This window comes from Labeo rohita, chromosome 7 (genome assembly GCF_022985175.1).
Source record: "Labeo rohita strain BAU-BD-2019 chromosome 7, IGBB_LRoh.1.0, whole genome shotgun sequence".
NCBI lineage: Eukaryota > Metazoa > Chordata > Actinopteri > Cypriniformes > Cyprinidae > Labeo > Labeo rohita.
The window spans coordinates 36,389,251-36,411,672 of NC_066875.1; the positions used below are offsets into that span (position 1 = coordinate 36,389,251).

General features: G+C 37.6%; 1 protein-coding gene across 1 annotated transcript in view; it reads right to left on the reverse strand.

The window, feature by feature from the left end:
- Window positions 1-22,422, reverse strand: part of svep1 (sushi, von Willebrand factor type A, EGF and pentraxin domain containing 1) — a 79,246-nt gene that overhangs the window by 51,528 nt on the left and 5,296 nt on the right. Inside the window, exons 2-3 of the mRNA XM_051115703.1 lie at window positions 11,860-12,115; window positions 9,368-9,544 (exon numbers count right to left, since the gene is read on the reverse strand). Of these exons, the coding sequence (XP_050971660.1) occupies window positions 9,368-9,544; window positions 11,860-12,115 (433 nt within the window). The remainder of the gene's footprint in view (window positions 1-9,367; window positions 9,545-11,859; window positions 12,116-22,422) is intronic.

Below are 22,422 nucleotides of genomic sequence, written 5' to 3' on the forward strand. Positions count from 1 at the left end.
CATTCTCTAGAAGTACATTAGATCACTAATCATGCATGTACAGTCATTTTCATAAACACAGTTATATAAGCTGATAATACTGTATGAATGGAAGCCACGCTAGACTTGTCCTAACAGTGCTTGCTGTAAGCAAGTATTATTTCTCATACAATAATTAGATTTGATTTGAACAATCCCTTTTTTCAATTTAAAGTATACTATTAACTTTCAAAGTGATCACTTTTTTTGACTTTTTTTTGACTTTTTAAGTGATCACAGTTAAGATTTTTGGTTGATGACAAAATGAATAAAACAAAAAGCTGCAAGCAGCGACTATCGGGGTTCAAGTGCTTTGAGGCATTTAAGCACATATGAAAAAAGACATTATTTGACAAACCTGTAACCACCTAAATAGTAATTTGCCATAGAAATTTGCTGTTTATGAATGGCGCCAACTGTTGTTCCGATCTCCTTTAAACTTTGCATGCTGTGCTCAGCAGGTTTTGTGAAGTTTTCCTTTAGGTTTTATAGGATTTTGAGTACATTTGGACAGGAACCCTTTTCTAAATGACCACGTTATAGCTTCCCAAAGGCTAAATTGCAATGTTTTTTTGATAATCATTGACCTAGAGAGTCCAGAGAATTGTATGTTTTCGAACAAAAAACCTAGGACTAGTTCGCAAAAGTAGATTTTTTACATCTTCTCAATCATTTAACAAATTATTTGATTGACGGCAGTGGTTCTAGAAGCAAAGTTGTCCAGAATGAGGAGTTCCATCATATGATACGAATATTGCGTGTATGCACGAAAAACCACGCAATGTACAATCGTTTACAACCTTGAAAACCGATTTCTTTCTCATTCCAAATTTCTCACAGACCTTTGGGGCTGTGAGTCAAAAGTTGACCTTGTCTAATAGGTGCTCAAAATTCATTGGTCAATGGCGGCCATGTTTTTTTTGAGATATGCAAATGTCCTTATTAGGGATGTTAACCGATGACCGTTTGACCGGTGGTTGACCGTATCAACGTTAACCGGTCAAAGTTGTCGGTAGTCGGTTAAAAAAAAAAGTGATATCTAAATTAGGCTATTATAGACAGTGGTCGCTACTACAGTTAGCCATCTCATTCCTCATCTTTTTGTGTTAAGTGAACAAATTATCCCTCACACTCAATTTTTCATAACTCGCCTGTTTGTACTTAATAAACCAATAAAAACATTTTGGCGCGAGGTCACAGCGTCTGGGTTCGCGCGCTCACAAGGTTTGCGAAAAGTAAAGGCAACAGGCTAAAACACTCGAGGTTAGAGCGGCGTCTCTTCGGAGCTGTCATTTTCTTAAATGAGCCGTGGCAATGTTTCAAATGAGCTTCTAACCTAGACAAACGCCTTTATTTTCAAAGCGATCACCTTGTACCCAAACCATTTGAAACTAAGGAGCCATTTGTCCTACGATTACATACAACAAGCTCTTCGGCGCCGCGTTTGCGGGACTCATGTTTCACGCTGTAGGGGATTTTAAAAAAGTGACGTGAGTGGCAGTGTGTGTGTGTGTGTGTGCGGGAGGCAGAGCGGCAGAGAGATGCGACAGAGTTGCGAAATTGCAGGCGCGGCTCGAAATGGCTGTTATTTCAAATAGCGTACCATATTTTAAACTAATCGGTTAACCGGTTTCAACCGGCTAATGAGGCTCGGTGGTCGGTCAAGAAATTTTTTAGTTTTCGCCATCCCTAGTCCTTATAGACCCTTGTGGCACTTTGGACCAAGATCAAACACAGTGATTTTCATGTTGATAGGACAAAATGGTTGCATAGTTATAGCCATTTTTTGTTTTTTCCCTCTTATAGCGCCAACAGATTTCTGTGACCTCAGATTAAGCTCTTACGTACGTGTTTTGAGTTTAGCGAAGATATCTCATTCCGTTTAGGAGTTATAGGCATTTTACTAAAAGTGGCCCCGCCTCTTTAGAATGTTTTGGCGTCCCATTCTGACAGTAAGTCAAAAGTTCAACTTTTCTGATAATTATTGATATTTACTCTCTAGGGAATCTTCCTGCACTGGTTTGGTTCCGATAGGGCGAAAAACCTAGGACTAGTTTGCAAAAGCAGGCTTTTCAAAAAGCCAAAATACCCAAGAATTTTATAAGAAACTTGAGCCTGCGACTGAAGCTACGCACTTGAACCCCTAAAAAACTTGACAGGCAAATTTTCTAAATATGAAAAACTTGGATTGGCTGAAATGTGAAATATGAAAACAGGATTGGCTGTACATGAAATACATGAAATAACCAGATAATTCCGTGATCTCAACAGTACAGGCCTAGCATGAAATCAGCGGCCTAGAAAAGCCTGATAAAAAAAATCCTGTCCAGCTAAGATTAAACAGGATGACTTCATACACAAAACATTTCATTTCAAACTATGAAAAATCAAAATGAAATGAAAACACCTGAAAAGTCTAATGTAATTAATATAACATACTCTATATAAACCAGAGGAACAGTCAAGAGCAGTTGGGGTTTAAGACAAAGTCATTAGTTTCACACTTCATAGAACATAGAGTACTTGGAGTGATAAAACTACACTAAAACCTTTTTTCCAGATTGTTTGCTGAAGCCCAGGTTGGCTCTGCACTGCAGCAGAAATAACATGTCCCTGAAGCCAAACATGCATTACAACACCTCTTCTGACTTCATTGCTGGCTCTCGGATATTAAGACAGGTAGGAAACCAGCAGTTTCATTGTGAAGGAAAAATGGAAAAAATAAGACAAAAGAAGGGATATGGCCATGTGGCATGGAGGTTTATATAGTGAAAGAGTAAAGTGGTATGAAAAATGAGGAAGAAGCGGAAGAAAATGATGAGGCCTGAGAGAGCTCTGAACACTTCTCCCTGAAATTGTGAAATAGGATGTTCACCTAGTGTCTGATGTGTGTGTAGTCTGGAAGAGATCAGAGATACTAATGGAGATACTAATGGAAAAAAGGAGGAGATACAAAGAAGATAAAAAAAAAAGTAGTATTAGTAGAAGAAAGGATGAAAAGTAAAGTAAACAAAACAGACAAGACTTCAACTCACATCCTCCACATAAGCACTGCATATCTGTGCAACATATACATTATACACCATCATTAAAATGTTTCGGATGAGCTGAATCATGTGATACTGAAGACTAGAGCTTGGCCATATACCAGTTCAAACAGTCTGAATTTTTTAAAAACCTGCATCCCGGTAAAAGTGTCTAAACAACATACACAGCGCTGTTAATTGAGAGAAGATCCCTGTTAACTGTACACACTTCTGACTAATTGTTGGAGAGCTTTTAAACTATTAATAACACACAGCAAATTCTTTAACTGGGCAAATAAAACAACTGTAAACGGCTGTAACAGAAGCCAGAGACACTGAAGACGAGCGCAAAGTGGAGACAACGCTGTAGCATGCAGATCAAGCTCACTGTTCATGATGCATGAAATATAGGAAAAAAATCATATCAAATAAATACTGAACTAAGGGTGAGGGGTTGATATACATGTATCTTTGAGGGGAACTGACTGTTTTCAGAATATATTCTTTTCATCTTACCTCAGTATAATGCATATTGCTGCTTTGTTTACAGCAGTAACCAAGTATTGCTGCTGTTCCATAAGCGCCACCTGCTGTCAGAGCAGTGAATCTGCATTCTCATTCAGCTCGCCTGCTGTTTTTGTTTTGTTCAAATATGTTTTATGTAGCATAATATCACAAAGCTAAGGTGAGAAAATTCTGTTTTTGCTTACAATGTTGAAATTATACAATCTAATTTACATCAAAAACTGCACATGCTATATGTAGCGTGTTAAAATGCAGTGGTTTCATGGATTCTGATATACAGACAGCGAAAAAACATGAAAACCCGTCAAACCGCTAGAATCCTAAAAAACATGATACAGATTTTTGGTCAAACCGCACAGCACTACTAAAGACTGAAGTAGAGATAGGTGATATGGGCTTAATAATTTATCATGATAATTTTTGGTATTATTGCGATAACGATATCAATGACAATAATTCAGGGAGTCCTGTTTCTTTAGAGAACAGTAATATATTTCCTATTTTTACCCAAAATAGAGCATAACTGAGTACACACATACAATGTAATGACTGTTTAATTCACTGGAAGCCGGTGGGGCGCCCTTGCGCAGAAAGTCCACGTATGTTTTTATAGCAGAAGTAATAGTACTGAGGAGGGTCCAGGAATCTCTAATCCATTATCACTGTAGCTGAATAAAATGCAGATAGAGAAATTTTAACTGAGGAAACTTAACAATAAACATACGACTGCTACAATATATGGTTTGTCTGTGTTCTTCAAGCAATCTTGGGTATTTTTATGAGGATAAAGTATATTTATAATGCAATGCTAATCAACATAGCTTTTATAATGCTATAAAATAGTATGATTTCTGCCTCATTCTGTGATATCAAGCCACGTCTGATTGCACAAGGTTATTTCAAACACTTGACTATGTTATGAAGTTACTTTAGAGAGGAAGCATGTCATGATATCTTTGTTGGACAACAGATCTGTAAACAGGCACATGTGCTACTGTAGACTTTATCATCATTATCGCGGGAAGTCTTATCGTGGGGACGCTAGCGTAGAAAGCCACAGTGATGAGTGAAATTAAACTGATAATTTGATTATAGTCCTATGAAATTACATAAAGTGATACAGCACAATACTAAACACAAACATGTCTACAGCTGTAGAACTGGAAGGACTGTGCTTGGGAAATACTAGAATCAAGAGTTGGAGACATATTCCGTTTCAGACTTGGAGAGGTATTAGACTGTAGAGTTGTTTACTGGAAGTCTGCCTGTCACCATGTCTGATGAATGTCTTCACTCTTACTGCAGCCCTCCAGTCTTCCCATGTAATATATCATTTCTACCGATGTGTCTCTTGGTTTCAAACCAAATGCATGTTACTGCGAGCAAGACACATGTGCACAAAAGTGTGCACAATTATATGCATACATACGCATAGACACAACACATTCTGCTTTACAGGAACTAACTGTAGCGAGAGTACATTTTTATCGACTCTAGAGACCATATGGGGGGTGTCATTGGTCACAGGGTTGTAGGGGGGTGAAAAGGAGGGGGAAAGAGACAGACACAGAGGGAGCAGAAGGAGGTCAAACACAAAAAACACGATTGCAACATTTCCTCACTCAGTACCTAGCCAACATTTCCCAGATTCTTTCTATTTTCCTCTTTTCTGTAAGTTTTTTTATGGATAGATTTATGTTTGTCTAGAGGCTCACATGTGGAATCTGAGGCGTTCTGCTGAAGGTAAATATTTACGAGCCCCGATCTGAGGAAATAAAACAGTGTCTCTTCCTCAACTATCCTTGACCTCTGACATCTGACAACCGGTCCCTGTCACACACCAGCTGAGATGTATTACAGTGTCTGCATCTATGGTGATGTATTACACTGGCTAGGTTAACCCAGAATGTGACACTGGATAAAATGTCAGGTCATTACAGCACCACTGGAATGCTAAAGTCAAACAAACCCCGACACAGATCTTCACAAATGGGTGTCATTCATCTTTCATCTGCGTCACCTATGTTTTACTTTCAAGAAATAATGGAAGGAGGTCAGTTCAGATGAAATGGCTTTTAGTCGTGTTAAGCACCGTTTAGACATCAGGACAATGCACACTGCAGGCTTTCCAGTAAATTCCAATGATACTCAGGGCAACTTTCTCTTTAAAATTCCCTACAGATCAACAAAAGATTAAAACTTGACCTGTGGGAACAAACTTGATCCAGGCTGTAACTTTCCTGCACACAGAAGCTAAACAACATGTCTGGAAAAATACTGCTATTATCTGTAACTGAAAAGCATGACCTTATCAAGGTCAGTTTTTTGTCCTTGATTTATTGCAATCATTATTAAAACACTCCCAGATCAGAACTCTGGCCATCATTTTGTTTTCCCGGTGGCTTCCACAGATTGAGCCAACCCCCTCTGGCCTGCTGTGACTTTGTATTCTGTCATTAATTATAGCATTCTGCTGCTAATTATCAGTCAGACAGAAATTAATTTTGAGGAATGCTATCACCCTGACAACATCTGATTGCGATTCACAATTGAGTTCATGCCCTTCGTTATCACATCCAAAAAAAACAGAACAACGGTGAAACACAATAAAAGACAAAATGACAAAATCTGCTCAGTCTTTTATAGCAAACTATAAAATACTCCAAATCAGACAATGACCTGTCAAATATGACTATTACACATCATGTCAATTATGCCAACTACCTACAATCGCAGCAACCCCAAGGACCAGATTCAAATTTCTTAAAGTAAATTCTAAGAAGTTCCTTAAAAAAAGTTCCTGAGAGCAATTGTGACCCTGGACCACAAAACCAGTCATAAGTATCACTGGTATATTTGTAGCAATAGCCAACAATACATTGTATGGGTCAAAATGATAGATTTTTCTTTTATGCCAAAAATCATTAGGATATTAAGTAAAGATCATGTTCAATGAAAATATTTTGCAAATTTCCCACCGTAAATATATCAAAACTTAACTTTTGATTAGAAATATGCATTGCTAAGCACTTAATTTAGACAACTTTAAAGGTGATTTTCTCAATATTTAGATTTTTTTGCACCCTCAGATTTAAGATTTTCAAATAAGTTGTATGCTAAATATTGTCCTATCATAACAAACCATAAATTGGCAAAGCGTATTTATTCAGCTTTCAGATCATGCATTAATCTCAGTTTCAAAAAATGTACCCTTATGACTGGTTTTGTGGTCGAGGGTCACAATTATTTAATTAAAGCTGCAAACAGTGTTGAAAGGGCCCTCGCAACTGGGCTCACCACCACCCGGCGGCTTTAGCAAAGCACAAATGGTGGGCAATATGCATTTAAAGTGGTAAATTAAAGTCATTTATATGTGCCAAACATCCTGCTGCCAGCTGGTGGTGCTATGACTATAACTGATTATCAGCATGTAGATGTCTTCAGGCCAGCACTTTTATCAAACATATGAAGTTTGGTACATATTGAACATGGTATGTATTGCCAACAGGCGGCACTATGATTAAAACTGAATATTGGCTTTTAGATGTCTTCAGGCCAGGTCTCTTACCAAATGTGAAGATCGGACATTGCATGTTTAAGTTAGTGTAAAACAAGACATTTCCTGTTGCCAGCAGATGGCGCTTTGATTATTATGGGATATTGGCTTTTAAATGTGGTCAAGCCAGGACTCTTATCAAACGTGTGAAGTTTGGGGCAGATCGGACATTGTATGAGTTACAACAACATCTATACCCATGGCGAAACATTAAACGTTGTTAGGCTGCCACGGACAGGCCCTTCAATGAAAACTCAAGATCTTTGCAATTTAAAATCGCAAAAGCCTTTAGATTAGACTGACCAAATATAATGTTGATGTCATTAAATCTGTAGGCATTTCCTGTTGCCAGCAGGTGATGCTATGACTATAACTGAATATGGGAACAGGCATGAGTTCAGGAGAGGACTTTTATCAAACATGTGAAGTTTGTGGCAGATCAGACATTGTATGCCTGAGTTATAACAACTTACTTTTTCACGGCGAAACACTGAAGTTTGTCAGGCTGCCACAAACACACCCTTCAACAAAAACTCAAGATCTTCGCAATTTAACATCACAAAGGGCTTTAGATTGCACTAACCACATTTGGTGCTGTCTGTTTAAATCTCTATGAGGAGTTTGTGTAAATACAACACCTGAAAATGGCAAAAACTTGCAGAGAAAATTCAAAATAGACTTTTTTGCAAGTATTGGTGTGTTACATGTGTCCACCGAATTTCGTACATGTGAAACACAGCTCAAGGGGCACTTAGTTGAAATTTTATAGGTGGTGCTATCGAGCCATTTTGCCACACCGACTTCTGAAACCCATATCAGATGTAAATTTTCACCACTTTTGGAGTGTGTGCAAAGTTTCATGAGTTTTCGAGCATGTTTAGGCCCTCAAAAATGCGATTAACTTTGGAGAAGAAGAAACTGAGCAATTCCAATAGGGTCCTCACACCACCAGTGCTCGGTGCTAATGATTCTGAAAATTCTCAAATATTTTCTTAAAAACATCTTTTTATTTTCTTTAGAAGAAAATTACTTTGCCTTTCTGATGTTATCTGTTATCTGATTGCATGGAGGTTCTTGCTAAAGATTCACTGATCAGCTGAAAGAAAAACACTTTAAAGGCCGTGTTTTTGTGCTTCCTCATGATTACTTTAAGTCTTTCTTTGGTCTTAAGAACATTCTTTTTTATGCTTTTTTAAGAATGTTTCTTGAATCTGGCCCCAGTTCCTTAGTGTCACAGATTTGGCAGTCAGGCAGACAATTTGTTTATTTTTTTCATGTATTATTAACATTGCAACATTGTCTAGTTTGTGGTCAGATGAAAAAACCTAATCATTTAGAGTAGGAACACTTTTAGTAAAGACATTTGTAAGTAAAAGCTCTCACTATTCCAAATCTATTTCTCAAAAGACCAGATTCATTTCCTGTGTTATGTCTGTTTAATATAAATACTTAAAAATAAGATTTATAATAGACTTTAAGGCATTTATACATGACTTCTCATGAGGATTGAGTGTCTCCACTGAGAAAAAGCAAGAAATACTGCTACAAAGCGACAAAGTGTGAAAGCAAGTGAGCAATAATAACATCTGTCAGAGGTTAGCTCTCCATCACTTGAACTCTGCAGTTCACCCCATGTTCACACTTTCCTACCACCTCATTCCTCAGTTTAATTAGTCAGTCTGATTATTTTAGAACTGTCTCAATATGAGCTCATTTTTACCACGGCATGAAAGATAGCTTTAATAGGACTGTAATTCAGGAATGTAAACAAAAATGGATCTTAATTTAAATGAAGCATTGCTTTTTCTTCAAGCTGTTTTATGAGGTGGATAAAAAGCATGGTTGTCAGATTAAGACGAAGTTAAGCAAACTGCAAAAAAGTATTGACAAAGCATATTATGTGGCATTTTGCAGTGCACAAGAGATGATTGCGAATGTTTTAAATCATGTTTATGAGTTTGTTATGAAAGCAAAATGAGAGTTAAAGCACCACTTTGGCATCACGATTCAATGTCCCATCTATTTGTATGCTGTTTTCTCTGTCACTATGGATATTTGGTGGAAGTGTTTCTTTTACTTCATTTCAGGAGAGGAATTGGCATTCAAATTCACATTTCAGCCTTAAACATCCCTGAGCAAATTTATCGAGTAATAAATTGGACTTGTCTCTAGGAACTCCATCCATTTCTTCAAAGCTTTTGAACTGAAAATCCAAACTTTGCATGCAGGCCACAACACTTACCCGTGCACTCATGTTTAAGTCCTTTTCCGTAGTATCCTTTCTCACACACACAATCGTACTGTCCTGTGTGTGTGCCGCATTTACAGCTGGCCATGATGTCACAACAGTCCTTTCCCTCTTCGCACAATGACGAACACTGGGCCAGATCCTCCTGAATATAACTTCCAGTTGGAAGATCTGGAAAAGAAAATGGCAATGAATATCAGACTTTGCACTTTTCTCTGATGTGAAAGAAAATCATTTTTGGCCTCATAATTCATCTATTTCTACCTGTCTAACTGAACTCCAAGCGGCTCTGGAAAAGTGAGCATGTGTGTTTCGGTACTGGCGTCTTCTGCATAACTAACTATAAAAACCTTCACTTTGGCAGGACCATTTTGTCTCCCTAAATACAAACAAATGGATTGCTCCAGATGTTGGCATACACAGACAGGCTTCGCAAGCTGAAGGAGTCTGCACTATCTTAGACAAAGGATATGACAGACATGCTATCACAACGTGAGGTGAGAACAAACAATGCCACAGCTTTAGTCAGCCAATGACTGATCTGTTGCAATCCAGAGGGCTTCTTTATATCTCTCTGGGTTTTAGTGTAGGTGGGTGATGTCATTTTGAAGAAAGAGGTCTTTTGAGTTCATTTGGCTGATTGAGTTCAGAGCTCTGATAAGAAGAATCTGCTATAGCCAGACAGCCAAAGGAAATAATAACACTGAATTATTTTTGTACCAGTTTTCTTTTACACTAGGATTAACAGGGGCTCATATTTGTCAGGCTCAGGAAAAATGAGCTGGATAGGCCTTTGATTTCCCTTTACAAACATTCACCATGGTAACTATAGTTTCTGTTAAAATATCACAGCAGCTACGATCATTACAGTAAAAGAGCTTGGTATTAGTCACCACTGACATCAAAATAAAGTTTGCTATGCTGTTAACTATGGAAACTATGGTTACCACAGTACATCTTTAGTAAAGCTTGGATTTATATAAAGAAAGACAAGAGAATTCTGTGACTATATCATAATTTATAGACATTTTAGCTTCTCACAGTTAACCTTTGCTTAACGCCTTTTTAAACTCACGTAACCCTTGTTTACATAATATTTTACTTTACCTTTACTTTTGGCAGGGATTTTGGCATTACTTTTAACAGATGTGCCAAAGTAATACAGCGTGAAGCCAAGCAGTGCTAAAATGTTCCCGTGAGTTGTATAGCAACAGAAAATCTGTAATAATCTTTTAATAACCTCATTAAATATTCATACGTTTCATATAGTCATAGAAACTTTGACGCTATGTTTAGTGTACATGCCTGAGAGAAACTGTTAAAATGTTGAACAGTGAAAGCAAACGCCATTCATTCATTCGTTCCTTCATTCATTTTTTCTTTCTTTAGAATATTTTAAACAAAATACAACAAATGGATTAGCGACATTACATACGTTGAGTTTCCATTGCGTCCGCGTTGCATGCCGGTCATGTGCTACAGTTGTCCAATCAGTATTATCTGCCTCATAAATATGCAAATACGAACAAATACGCAAATATGCAAATACGCGTGTATTCACAACGAGTCATCAATCGGCCATACTGGCAGCACTGAACGCAAACAATCCTACTGAACCAAATGAAACTTGCATATTTTACTAATTACTGCTGCTGAAAATGGTTAATTATTGTCATGTTTTGGGCTGTACTAATCGTTTGGACCGGGAAAAACGTTTGGAGTCCTATAGACTGCCAAAAGTTATAACAAATTAAGGAAAAGAGTGCAAATAACTAAGGAGCAAAAGGCATTTGTGGTTGGCCAAACTGAATCAGGATCTCCAGGGCAAGAATACTGACAACATTTGAGTTTGTTCTTATCATTTCCGGTCAGTTAGGTGAAATACTAGGGTAATATCTTAATATGTATCTTTATCATTTATGATTTAGCAGCTTCCACACGTTTTTTTTTTCCATGGTTTAGACAGCATAAATTAGCAGAAAGAAGTATTGAGTAGTACATTAACCGTGCAATCTATACTGTTGTTTACATCCGACTACTGCCAGTATGGTCGCGCATCCGGGTAACTGACCAAATCGTGAGAAATAGGGAGAAGAATAACAACTTGCAGGAAACGGTAATATTGTTTGTACTACAAACTAGTGTGCTTATAGTTAAGAAAATACATTAAAATAACATGGTAAGACACACCAGTTTGCAATATCAAGCAGCAAAACGAGTTGTTTTGTACAGCTAAAAATAACTAGATGGGTGAGAACAGAAACCAAACACAAAATTTACAAATGGCCGCGCCCACTCTTACGGAAAGAAAAATGTGAACGACTGCGAAGTATTAATTATGAACAAAACTGGGACTTTGTTATGAATTAAGAAGGAAATGTAAACAATGCAAACCATGAAACAATAACCCAGGATTATTTTAACAAAGACTGATGACCTAATCTTAACAGTTTTAAGGATGAGAAGCTCATATTCTGAATTCTCACCTTCGTGAAGGGCGCGTCGAGCCAGCGCTTCAAACTCAGCGAAGTTGTGTACTAAGTAGCAGTGCTGATCCTTGGGTTGCGAGGCCATGTCGTGTAGTTCGCGGATGTTTCCCTGCCAGATCCCCAGCGTGAAAATCTCCACGCCTCTTTCTCTCAGCGCTGCCGCCACCGGCCGCGGGTCTCCGCCGTTTGAGTAACCGTCAGTGACGAGGAAGATCACCTTCGTGGCGTTAGCCCGCGAGTGCCTCAGGATTTGCTGTGAGTTGAACATAGTAAATGAAATATTGAAACACAGTGTCTAAGTTTATTTTGAAATACCTCAAATTACAGGCAGGGATTGTAATTTAATTCACGATTACAGTAAAACACACAAACATTACCTAAATTATGATTTTCACCGTATTTTGTTAATTCAGTATGGATGACACACACTTCTTTTATTCAGACAACATTTTAATAATTTTATGAGTAAGAGTTACATGCCTAAAAATATTTATGTCTGTGAAGAACAGACCGAAACTTCTCGTTGACTCAGTTGAACTCGAGAACCGGATCAGTCTGATGCGAGAACGAATCGTGCAGACTAGTCTGAACTTGATCAACAGATTCATTTAAATAGATCCGATTCAAAAGAAAGATTCGTTCATTCTCATGAACAGCCCAAGGAGAACTTGGCTGGGTGTAAAGATTTTTTTAGCATAAACCAAACACAACTTTCGGTCTGTATCTCATACAAAGCTTTCGTATAGCTTCAGAAAAAAATAATACATACGGTGTAAGGACCGTTTTTGTGATACTTTTATGACGCATTTGTAATTTTGACTGTTTATATGACTCATTCGATCACAGCAATCATAATGTGTTACTCATAGTTGCACTGAGCTGAATTTTGCAGTGGGATGGTAGAATATGATTTAAGTTAAATAGTAAAGTAGATGATGATAGAGTTGTATTTTTCCTATTCCTTAACCAGCACCTCCTATACATCCAAAAATCCCCTATTGTATAAATGTTTAAAAACCAATGACATCTTTCTCCCTGTAACACACAGTTGTCCTCACCGAAATAGCAGAAAATGTCTGTCTCGTTGGCAAACACAGCTACATTTTACACTCACGTGCATGAGCATTTGTTTACAGGACTTTTTGTGTCTAAACACATGTAATTAAGAGGCTTGGTTGAGGAACAGAGAAAATCTCTTCATTTTCTCTAAGGGCGCTCTAAGTGGAGTACAATTTACAGTCTTATTGCTTCAGACAGAGAGAGAGGAGGGGGTTGTGAAAGTCAATGGACAAGGCCAATTCAAGGACTGGTAGAAAACAGAGCAGCTTTTTTCTTTATTGTCTAATTGGCTGCAGTTCAAGCATCTCAGACAGGAACAATAATTACAAAGCCTGGAGCCTGACTTCCAATTGCACACACATAGGGATACAAACACGCACCTCAAATCTGGAATCTCTAATGCATCGGTGCTTTTCACTGCGCCTTCCTCTCTTTCTAACACACACAGACCCAGACACAAATATACAGATGCTGCTGGTTGTCACCACAGTGATGTCACTGTGGTGGAGCCCTATGGGAGTTGGCCCATGGACTAAAACAGGGTGTGATTGTGGGCATTTATGGGGCGGCAGCTCAAAGACGCTGAAGGCGTAAGGGGTTTTAGATATGAGTCAGAGGTGGTCATGGTACACAAACATGTCTGCACATTATTAGAGCAGGGTAGACAACTGTCGGAGATCACAGTAATAGGAAAAAGAAAACAGCTACTGACGCACTGAGATGTGAAATTTGACATGCTTATTAGCAACCACATATACTGTGTTTGCACCCACAGAATTACACACTACTTCGGTCACTCCTACACATTATAAACCCACTTGATTTTTATGCACAAACCAACACATCTTGTCCCCCATCAGAGCAGTAGTGGTTAATCGCTCACATTAGTGGTTAATCTAATTAGCTCAGTTAAAAGGCAGTTTGTGACAAAACAAGGTTTACAAGTAATTCAGACAATCACAACATTATGGGTATATAAATGGCTGTTTGTTTCACTCCTGGTGACAAATTTTCTCTACTCAGTCTGCATCATTCCTTTTTTATTAGTTTATATATGTGATAGTCATGTGAGTTTAGGCCGTTTGGCAGCCTAAGACCTGTTGCAACAGCTAATGGTCACCTATAGTCTCAGACTCAGCCTCTGTTCACTGACCATCTAATGCATGTTACTGGAAAATATTTTCTCAGTCTACAAAGCTTTGATGTGATGGCTGACTTTACGCAACTTCTGGGAGTAAGAACACAGGGTTTTTTTGTTTTTTTTTATCAGTATGCCTGAAAACAAAGTTGTGTTTACAAGGTACCAAGCTGATATAACAAGCACTTTGAACCAGCAGAATCACAAAGCATACACATTTTCAGCTATTTTTGGTGTTTTCTACAATTGCTTATAGAGATTACTGTGTTTTTTTCATGTAGTATAAACTATTTTCTGCGCTAAATAAACTCTATAAAGGTTTTTATAGCTATGTGAAGAAATATTTTGGGTTCCCCAAAGATCCTGTCTGCAAAAAGATCTTAAAAGAGCTATTTTTTTCTTAGTTTTAAGAGCATTTTAATAATCTAAGGAACACTTTTCTGCTATAAAGACTTTTTTGTGGAATGGAATGGTTCCGTGAATGTTAAAGATTCTTCATAGAACCATTGATGCCAATAAAGAATCTTTGATTGTAGCATATAAAAATTAAACAGACAGTGGCTATACAAGAAGTTCACAGGCAGAATATGCTGCAGTGTGGACCAGACCTTATGCTATCCATCTGAGATCAGCTGTATGTTTTTATGTATGTCTATGTGTCGGTTTGTTTTTATGAAAGTATGATTAATACAGTACAGCAGCAGTTAATCCTGCTTTGTCATACAGACATCTTTGAACATGCCACATATGTATAATGTTTGCAGTCTGATGTAGCGTGATCTAAACGCTAACATGTGTACAGTATATGTTTATAGGCATCAGAAGAGGAGCCACAGAGTCTCTGCTGTCAGTGATAAGAGAAAGTCTGGAGATTTTCTGTGAAATTGTGTCTCCGCTTTTGACACAACTGGTCAACAGTTTTAGGTGAGTAAGATGTTTTGAATAAAATTAATAATTTTATTGAAAACAACCCAGCACTGAGTGAACTATGGACAATCCCAGCGATTGGATTATTTTGATCCAACGGTTGGTGTTAAATGTTTAACCCTACCTTCCAGGTAGTTTATTTAACTCAACTATTGCTTAAAATAAATTTCTTACTTCTTCTTCTTATTATCTTATTTATATATTTCTTGCTTAAAATGAACCCAACATAGACTGGAAATTAACATGTATTAACATGTATTAATAAGTTGAAATAATGAACATTTTTTAAATTGCTTATTAATAAATGCTCACTTTTTGATTATTGCTGATGCCTCTAGTAATTATGTGTCTGATTTTTTTTATTTACAGCCTATTTTGGGTTAATTTTAAGCCAGCCATATAGTAATTTTTAAGCAATAGTTGAGTTAAATAAAACTGCCCAGAAGGTTTGGTTAAACATTTAACCCACCCACTGGGTCAAAACAACCCAGTCACTTGGTTTGTCCATACTTCTTCCAGCGATGGGTTGTTTTGAACCCAGCATTTTTTTAGTGTAGGTACACTTAACAACTAGAGAGTACCCATAACGTATAAAATTATGCTCTACAACCCTGTCTGGCGCACAATATTTGCATCAGTGTCCGAATTCAATCACTTGTTTTCATTCACTCCTTTCTCATTTACTGGAGTATATGAGGGGAAGATTTTAGACACACCTGTGGAACTGATGGTCATAGACGTGCAGATATATATAGTTCATTTGAGCACTTAAATGGGTCAGCAAAAAATCATAATTTTACGTTTTGACTTGAATATGAGCAAATAATCCACTACTATCTCACACTACCAGTCTCCATGTTGGGGTCGACATGTCTACACAGAATCTCACATGCTTTAATCAGTAAGTCCTTTACGGCTGCAAGTGTAGACATAATCCTCTGTTCAGTTCCTGTATTGGGTTAATGGGCATGCTCAGTGAACCATGAATCACACAGGGTATTCTATTTTAAATCCTCTCAGACACTTTACCATGTTATAAAGCTAATCTAAAGTCAGTATTCTCTTAAAAAAACCTCAGTGTTAACTTAACTAAAGCTATGATGTTTCTGAGTTGTGTTACAGCAGAATGCAGCAGAAAATGAAAACTTTTGCTTCTATTAGTGTCAGTGTGGACATATCTTCATCTGAAGCATTCCACAATGGAGTAAACATGCGACCAGAGTGCATTCATTTGCTTGGTTGGAGGTCTGAGCTGTTTTGAAATGTTATGGTTCCAGTGGCAAAGAATGCCAGCAGCATGAACCTACGAAACCTGCGAAAACAAGCCCACTAGATGGAGCAGGCCATTTCAAGCAGTAGTCCTGGGTAGGAGAAAACAGCTCGCTGTGCAATTACTAGATATTTTTCCACAAGTCTGCAATAAATCCTGTAAAAATCCATTTGAGGGTAAACATTTTGCTCTGCAAAGCAGAGCTGCTGAAACCCTAGATATAAACCACAGTTTGATTTTGCACGTGGGAGACTCCCGTTGCATGCCTGTTTATATGCCTCCCACTGTGCACTAGTATGCTCTCCTTTAGTTCTCCTTGAGCGATTACAGTTGATTTCATTTCCTCAACATGTCAGACACACTCTACTAGTTACACCTCGTTTAGAAGGACAGGAGCAGAGAGCGTTGGGCTAATGGATAGGGTAGGCCTAGACTTCTACCGACTGCTGGAAGTCCCTAGATCCTTATTACAGTTCTCTCTGTCTGTAAAGTGAATTGAAGAGGATGTGCAAGTGTGCGTGGATGGATGGCGTTTGAATAAAGGGAGTGTAATTGGTCTGGATAAAATACTGGGACAGTGGGTTTGTGGAGTATGGTTAGTTGATTCCTGTCAAAACATCATTTATCAAGCCGAGGACAGCGAGACAGCGGAGGAAATCATTTTTAAAAGAGAGAAGGTCTTGACAATATTTCATCTAACGCAAGGACAAATTTGGTCTCTCTGGTCCTCTGGTGCTGCCAGCCATGTACTAGGAACTCAATACAAGAACAAAGTTATGGAAGAGCAAAAAGAGTCTGGATTTGGTCTGTTAAATTACATTTCTCATATTTTGGATCCTTATGCCAGAACTGAGAGAGAAAGAAAATCATGCAGGGCTTTTTATGAAATGTATTGTGACAGTCCCTGTAATTGGAAGCAAATTCGAATGATAGGAGTAAATGCTTGTGGGCCTCATCAGTATAACCAGACTGGCCTGTTAAATGACAAGAGGTAAATGTCATAAAACGCACAAGCACCAAATCGATGTCTACGAAGGAGACCAAAATGCTGTGAAGGAAAAACAATTAGGACAATTTTTTTGGACTATGTGGTTTAAAGAAATAAATTAATTAGAAATAATTCATTACCCTTATTTATTTGAGTAAATTGCTTCATCAAACCACAGTGTGATGAAATGTCGTCTTTAAAGGGAAGACTCAAGGGGGGGTAAAATAACAGCTAAATGAATAAGATAAGCAATAAACAAGCCAAGGCTTTATTGTGAAGTGCATCAGACATTATAATATGATATTTGCTCTCAGTATTAGTTGGCTTTATTTGTGAATATAGTAAATGCAATACGTATTGCTTGAAAATGAGCAGATTCAACTGGATATCTTTTAAAATGCCAAGTTATAAACATCTTATTGATGTTTTAGAACATTTACTTAATATTTATTATCTCATCAGATGTAAAAATGCACATTTCAATCAAACACATAGTATTCAGACCCTATAAGTGTTCTTATAGCTCAACTGTAAAAAAAACAAAAAAAAAAAACATAAATGTAAGTGCATGAACATTTCATCCCTTTGAGAACCCATCCTCTGTTTACCCATCTACTGTCCATCGTTCCTGCCTCCCTTAAGCCAGAGCTGTGGTTTGAGCTGCAGACGTTTTCTGCCTTGAGACTAAGCAGGAGAGTTCTTTGACAGTTAAACTATAATCTGTCCTCTGTATTACGGTGATCCTGACTCTGTTTTGGGCTTCCCCAATGTTCAGTTCCGTTTAAAAAAAATGAGCCCCGAGGGCCCGGAGCAGAAGAGTGTCAGTGTTCCTCAATCCACCCCAGCTGGACCTGATTTAAAAACACCTGGCTGAAGAGTAGTGATCTCACTGATCTTAACTGAGAGGACAGTCAGCTTTTTTATGTGGTGTGAGTTATAGATGTGGAACTGAATATATTCTGTACATTGGCATTAACATCATAAGAAGAAATCTATTTAGAAAACAAAATATTGAAATTACCTATTTCATCTAAAATAAAAGGCCCATAAAAATCAGACTGCATGTTCTAAGTGGTTCTTAGTGGTTTTGAAGGAAACCTTCTAGCATTGGAACCCATCCACCCATAAATAAATACTGCAAACACTTTGCCAACTAGGGAAGGTTAGTTGAAAAAAAATCCCTAAATTATAATTTAGATTATTTATAACTACATGGAATAAAAACAGTGCATATTTTGATATTATGTACACTGTGTCCACTAAATCCACAGTGTATAATTGTAAAACATGTTTTCTTCATAAAAAAATGCTTTCGCTTTATGATCGTCATTGCACTTGTGGAAGATCTGTGCAAGAGACAGTAGTGAGAATTAATAAAATTGCAACAATTAAAAAAATAAAAACACTTTCAAGCCAAATCTTATTTTGCATAACAAGCTACAACCAATGCCAAATAAAGCAACACCAGAGTTAGGGTTGCCAGGTCTGTGTAACAAAACTAGCCCAATGGGCTATTAAAAATAGTCCATATGACCATATCCTAAAAATCAAAACTCAAAATATGCATTTCCCATACCTAGTGTACATATTTCACAGTTACTGTTGAAAACCAATATATCGTAGTGATCATAAACACAGCTCAAGGGCTTTTTATAGTGGGCCTTCTTCAAACACAGCTATCGCAGTTTTATCATTGGTAGACTATAAAATATTTCTGTACAAGCATTTCAGTCAAATATACTATACGTAATATGTCAAACCATTAACCCACAACAAAAGGTTTAAAAGTAGCCCAATTTCACAGGAAAACCACAGACTTGGCAACCCTGATCAGAGTGTCTATTTAAACTAAGTGCCCGCCTTGTTACACTAACTCCGCACACCAGTGTTTGGTTGGGCTAGACAACATACAGAAGACAGCTGCTGAACAACAGCTCCAGTAGAGTAGTTAGTAAAGTGACTTTTTGACACCATCGACTCGAGTTTGAATCTGCTTTTTGCAGAACTCGTTCTTCTCCCTTTGCACATCTCATATCACATCAGAAAGGCATTTATAAGTGTAGGAAATAATCGAAAAGTGGAAAATAAAGTGCCTCACGGGTGTTTATCAGGTAGGGTTTTATTGCCCCAATAAGGCAGCATCCATTTAATAATTTAAATAAAAATGATAATTTACACTCAATACGTAATTATTGCATACTATTTTATAATGTACTACAATCCTGAGGTGAAGATATCACTATTTGCACTAGGTAGTATAAATAGCATCTCATTCACACTTACTGCAAATAGGCCCCACTGCTATTTTTACATAGTGTAAATAGAATCTATCGCTATTTGAACTTAGTGTAAATAACATCTTTCTCCATTTGCACCTAGTGTAAATAGCATCTATCGCTATTTGCACACAGCACTGTATCCTAAAACTTTGGCTTAGCTTTGGTTCTCATCTTGAAAAGTATTATGAGAGTAGTCACTGAAATATCTAGAAATTCACAGCAGCACCTAGGTAAGATATTTTCCAGAGGAAGCGCACAGGTCACTAATGTGAGGCAGTAATAGCACAGATGGGGGAGAGAGGAATCTATTTTCCCTGAGAACAGACCGTGTGTTGCTGTTGACAGGCTGAACTGTTATCCATTTCAACACTTCCGTGGCTTCTCCTCTGTGGTATGTCCTACCCATCCCCCTCAACACACATGTACACAAGCACACATGTGAACATTCACAACCGCAGACACACACAATACACACCAAGTGCACGCAAGTGCTACGAGTGTTGTGGGGGAAACCTGGCTGTTTTTCCTTGCTTTTTGCTTTGAACCCTAAAGGACATAACTGTGGCCTTAGCTGTGAGGTATTTTAAGTGAGACTCCTGGAAAGCCTGTACAGAGCTGCCAATTACTAGCCCTCATATCATAGTGTGGTCACAGGCATAGACCAGGCGTCTTTGCATAGGGCCTTTATTAAGAAGGTTGCCTCTGGAATTTTACAGTTCTTTTAGATAAATAGTGCTTCTGAAACTTTGTGTTCTTTTATTGCCTCCTCAAATTTAGAGTGTTTTAGAGTAATAACATCACTAAATGTATAGTCGTAGTAGATTTTTACAATAATAATGCCTCAGGAATTTTACAGTCTTTAATCAGTGCCTTTGTTTTGCTTTGGTAATTGTACAGACAGAATGGTTTTTGCCATTAAGATACAGACGCTGGTTCCAAAGTAAACAACACATTTTGCCAGCATTTATAAATGCAATGGCAGGGGCTTTTCCTCCAAGTAGGCAAAGGACACAGTGCCGCCTCAAAATGGATGAGAAAAAAATTGCAGTACAAAAAATAACATAACACCAATATTACAATATATAACAAAGCAACGTGTACAAATCACTTGTTTTTTAAAGGAGAAGTCCACTTCCAGAACAGCAATTTACAGATAATGTACTCACCCCCTTGTCATCCAAGAATGTCATGTCTTTCTTTCTTCAGTCAAAAAGAAATTAAGTTTTTTTGAGGAAAACATTTCAGGATTTTTCTCCATATAATGGACTCATATGGTGCCCCGATTTTGCACTTCCAAAATGCAGTTTAAATGCGGCTTCATGAGATTTAAATGCGGTTTGAGATTAAAAAGTATTTAAATTGTATTTTTTAATGAAAATAACCGATCATTTCACTAAATAAGACCCTTCTTCCTCGGCTGGGATCGTTTACAACCGCATTTGGGATCATTTGAAGCCGCATTTAAACTGCATTTTGGAAGTTCAAACTCGGGGCACCATAGCAGTCCATTATATGGAGTAAAATCCTGAAATGTTTTCCTCAAAAAACATAATTTCTTTACGACTGAAGAAAGAAAGACATGAAAATTTTGGATGACAAGGGGGTGACTATATTATCTGTAAACTGTTGTTCTGGAAGTGGACTTCTCCTAATGAAGCATTGTCTAACAGTGACACCAGCAGGTAAAGTCTCTCTTGGCTCCCCTGAGCCCCCTGAGTTTTAACCGACCCCTAAAGCATGTTGTGAATTTGCTGGGGGGTAATAGAGAATGAATGGGGGAAAGTCATGTGAGAGGAGGCGATGCCTTCATAACGATGTAATTGGATATGACTGGTTATGTGATTGGTTCATGCAATAAATCCCACCTCTTGTGTCTGTGCGTGTTCGCGAATCAGTCTGAATGAACAATATAATAGCGTTAATGGGAGGACCAATTTTAAAAATAAGTAAACTCACACACTTATATATAACCACTTGGTTACATCAAAATAAGTCTTATGAAAACATGATCTGTTTTTAGTGAGTAATCAGCTTAGTAAAATTTAAAGTAAATCTCTGTCTGTAACCAATATTTACCAAGCTTTGATGACTAATGATCTGAAAAATTAAAAAATAGTTAAAACTATTGAAAGGATTAGATGAACATAAGTTCACAAATAAAATATATTAACTTCTTACTGCCTTGAGTTATTATTTTGGAATAAATGTAAAATGCTTAAAAACACTATTTTTGTGTTTCTTTTTCTGATAGTATAAGTAATATTTATTAATTTGCATTTTGTTGTTTTGTCTTGGAACATTCTCAGATCATTTTTAACAAAATGGATCACTAGCCTCACCCTATGAACCTATTTTATATGTTATGAAAGCAAAAATTGTGGAACCTCACTCTTAATTTGAAACATTGTCAGACATCACCTGTTGCCATTTATGAATCCCACAGCCACAGTGGTCTCTTAAAACAAAAATAACATCTGGGAGTTGCAGGTGATTCTGGATGATAAAGTGGGCCTCCACATATGTTACGCTCTCTTGGTGGTGCATGTATGCAGCTGGTGGAAAAACGCATGCTTTTATCTTTTCATGCTTCAGAGCAGAAATGTGACCTCTTGCATTGTGTCAGAAATTACCTCGCTGTATGGGGCCATTAATAGTGCTAAAACAAACAGGAACTCTGTTTTTTGTCTATTATTTTCTTCCGTTTTTCTCTCAACAATATCATGCATTTTTTGGTAGTAAAGTGTTCTGGTGGTGTAGTCAGACTAAGAACACCACCGCAGCACTATATTTGACTTACTCCAGCATCCAGTTACCACTAATCACTGTGTTGAAGGTTTTTGCAGTGTATAAATGTTCCAAAGTGCATTTGCGTGTGTAGATCTCAGGGTGTGGAATAGGG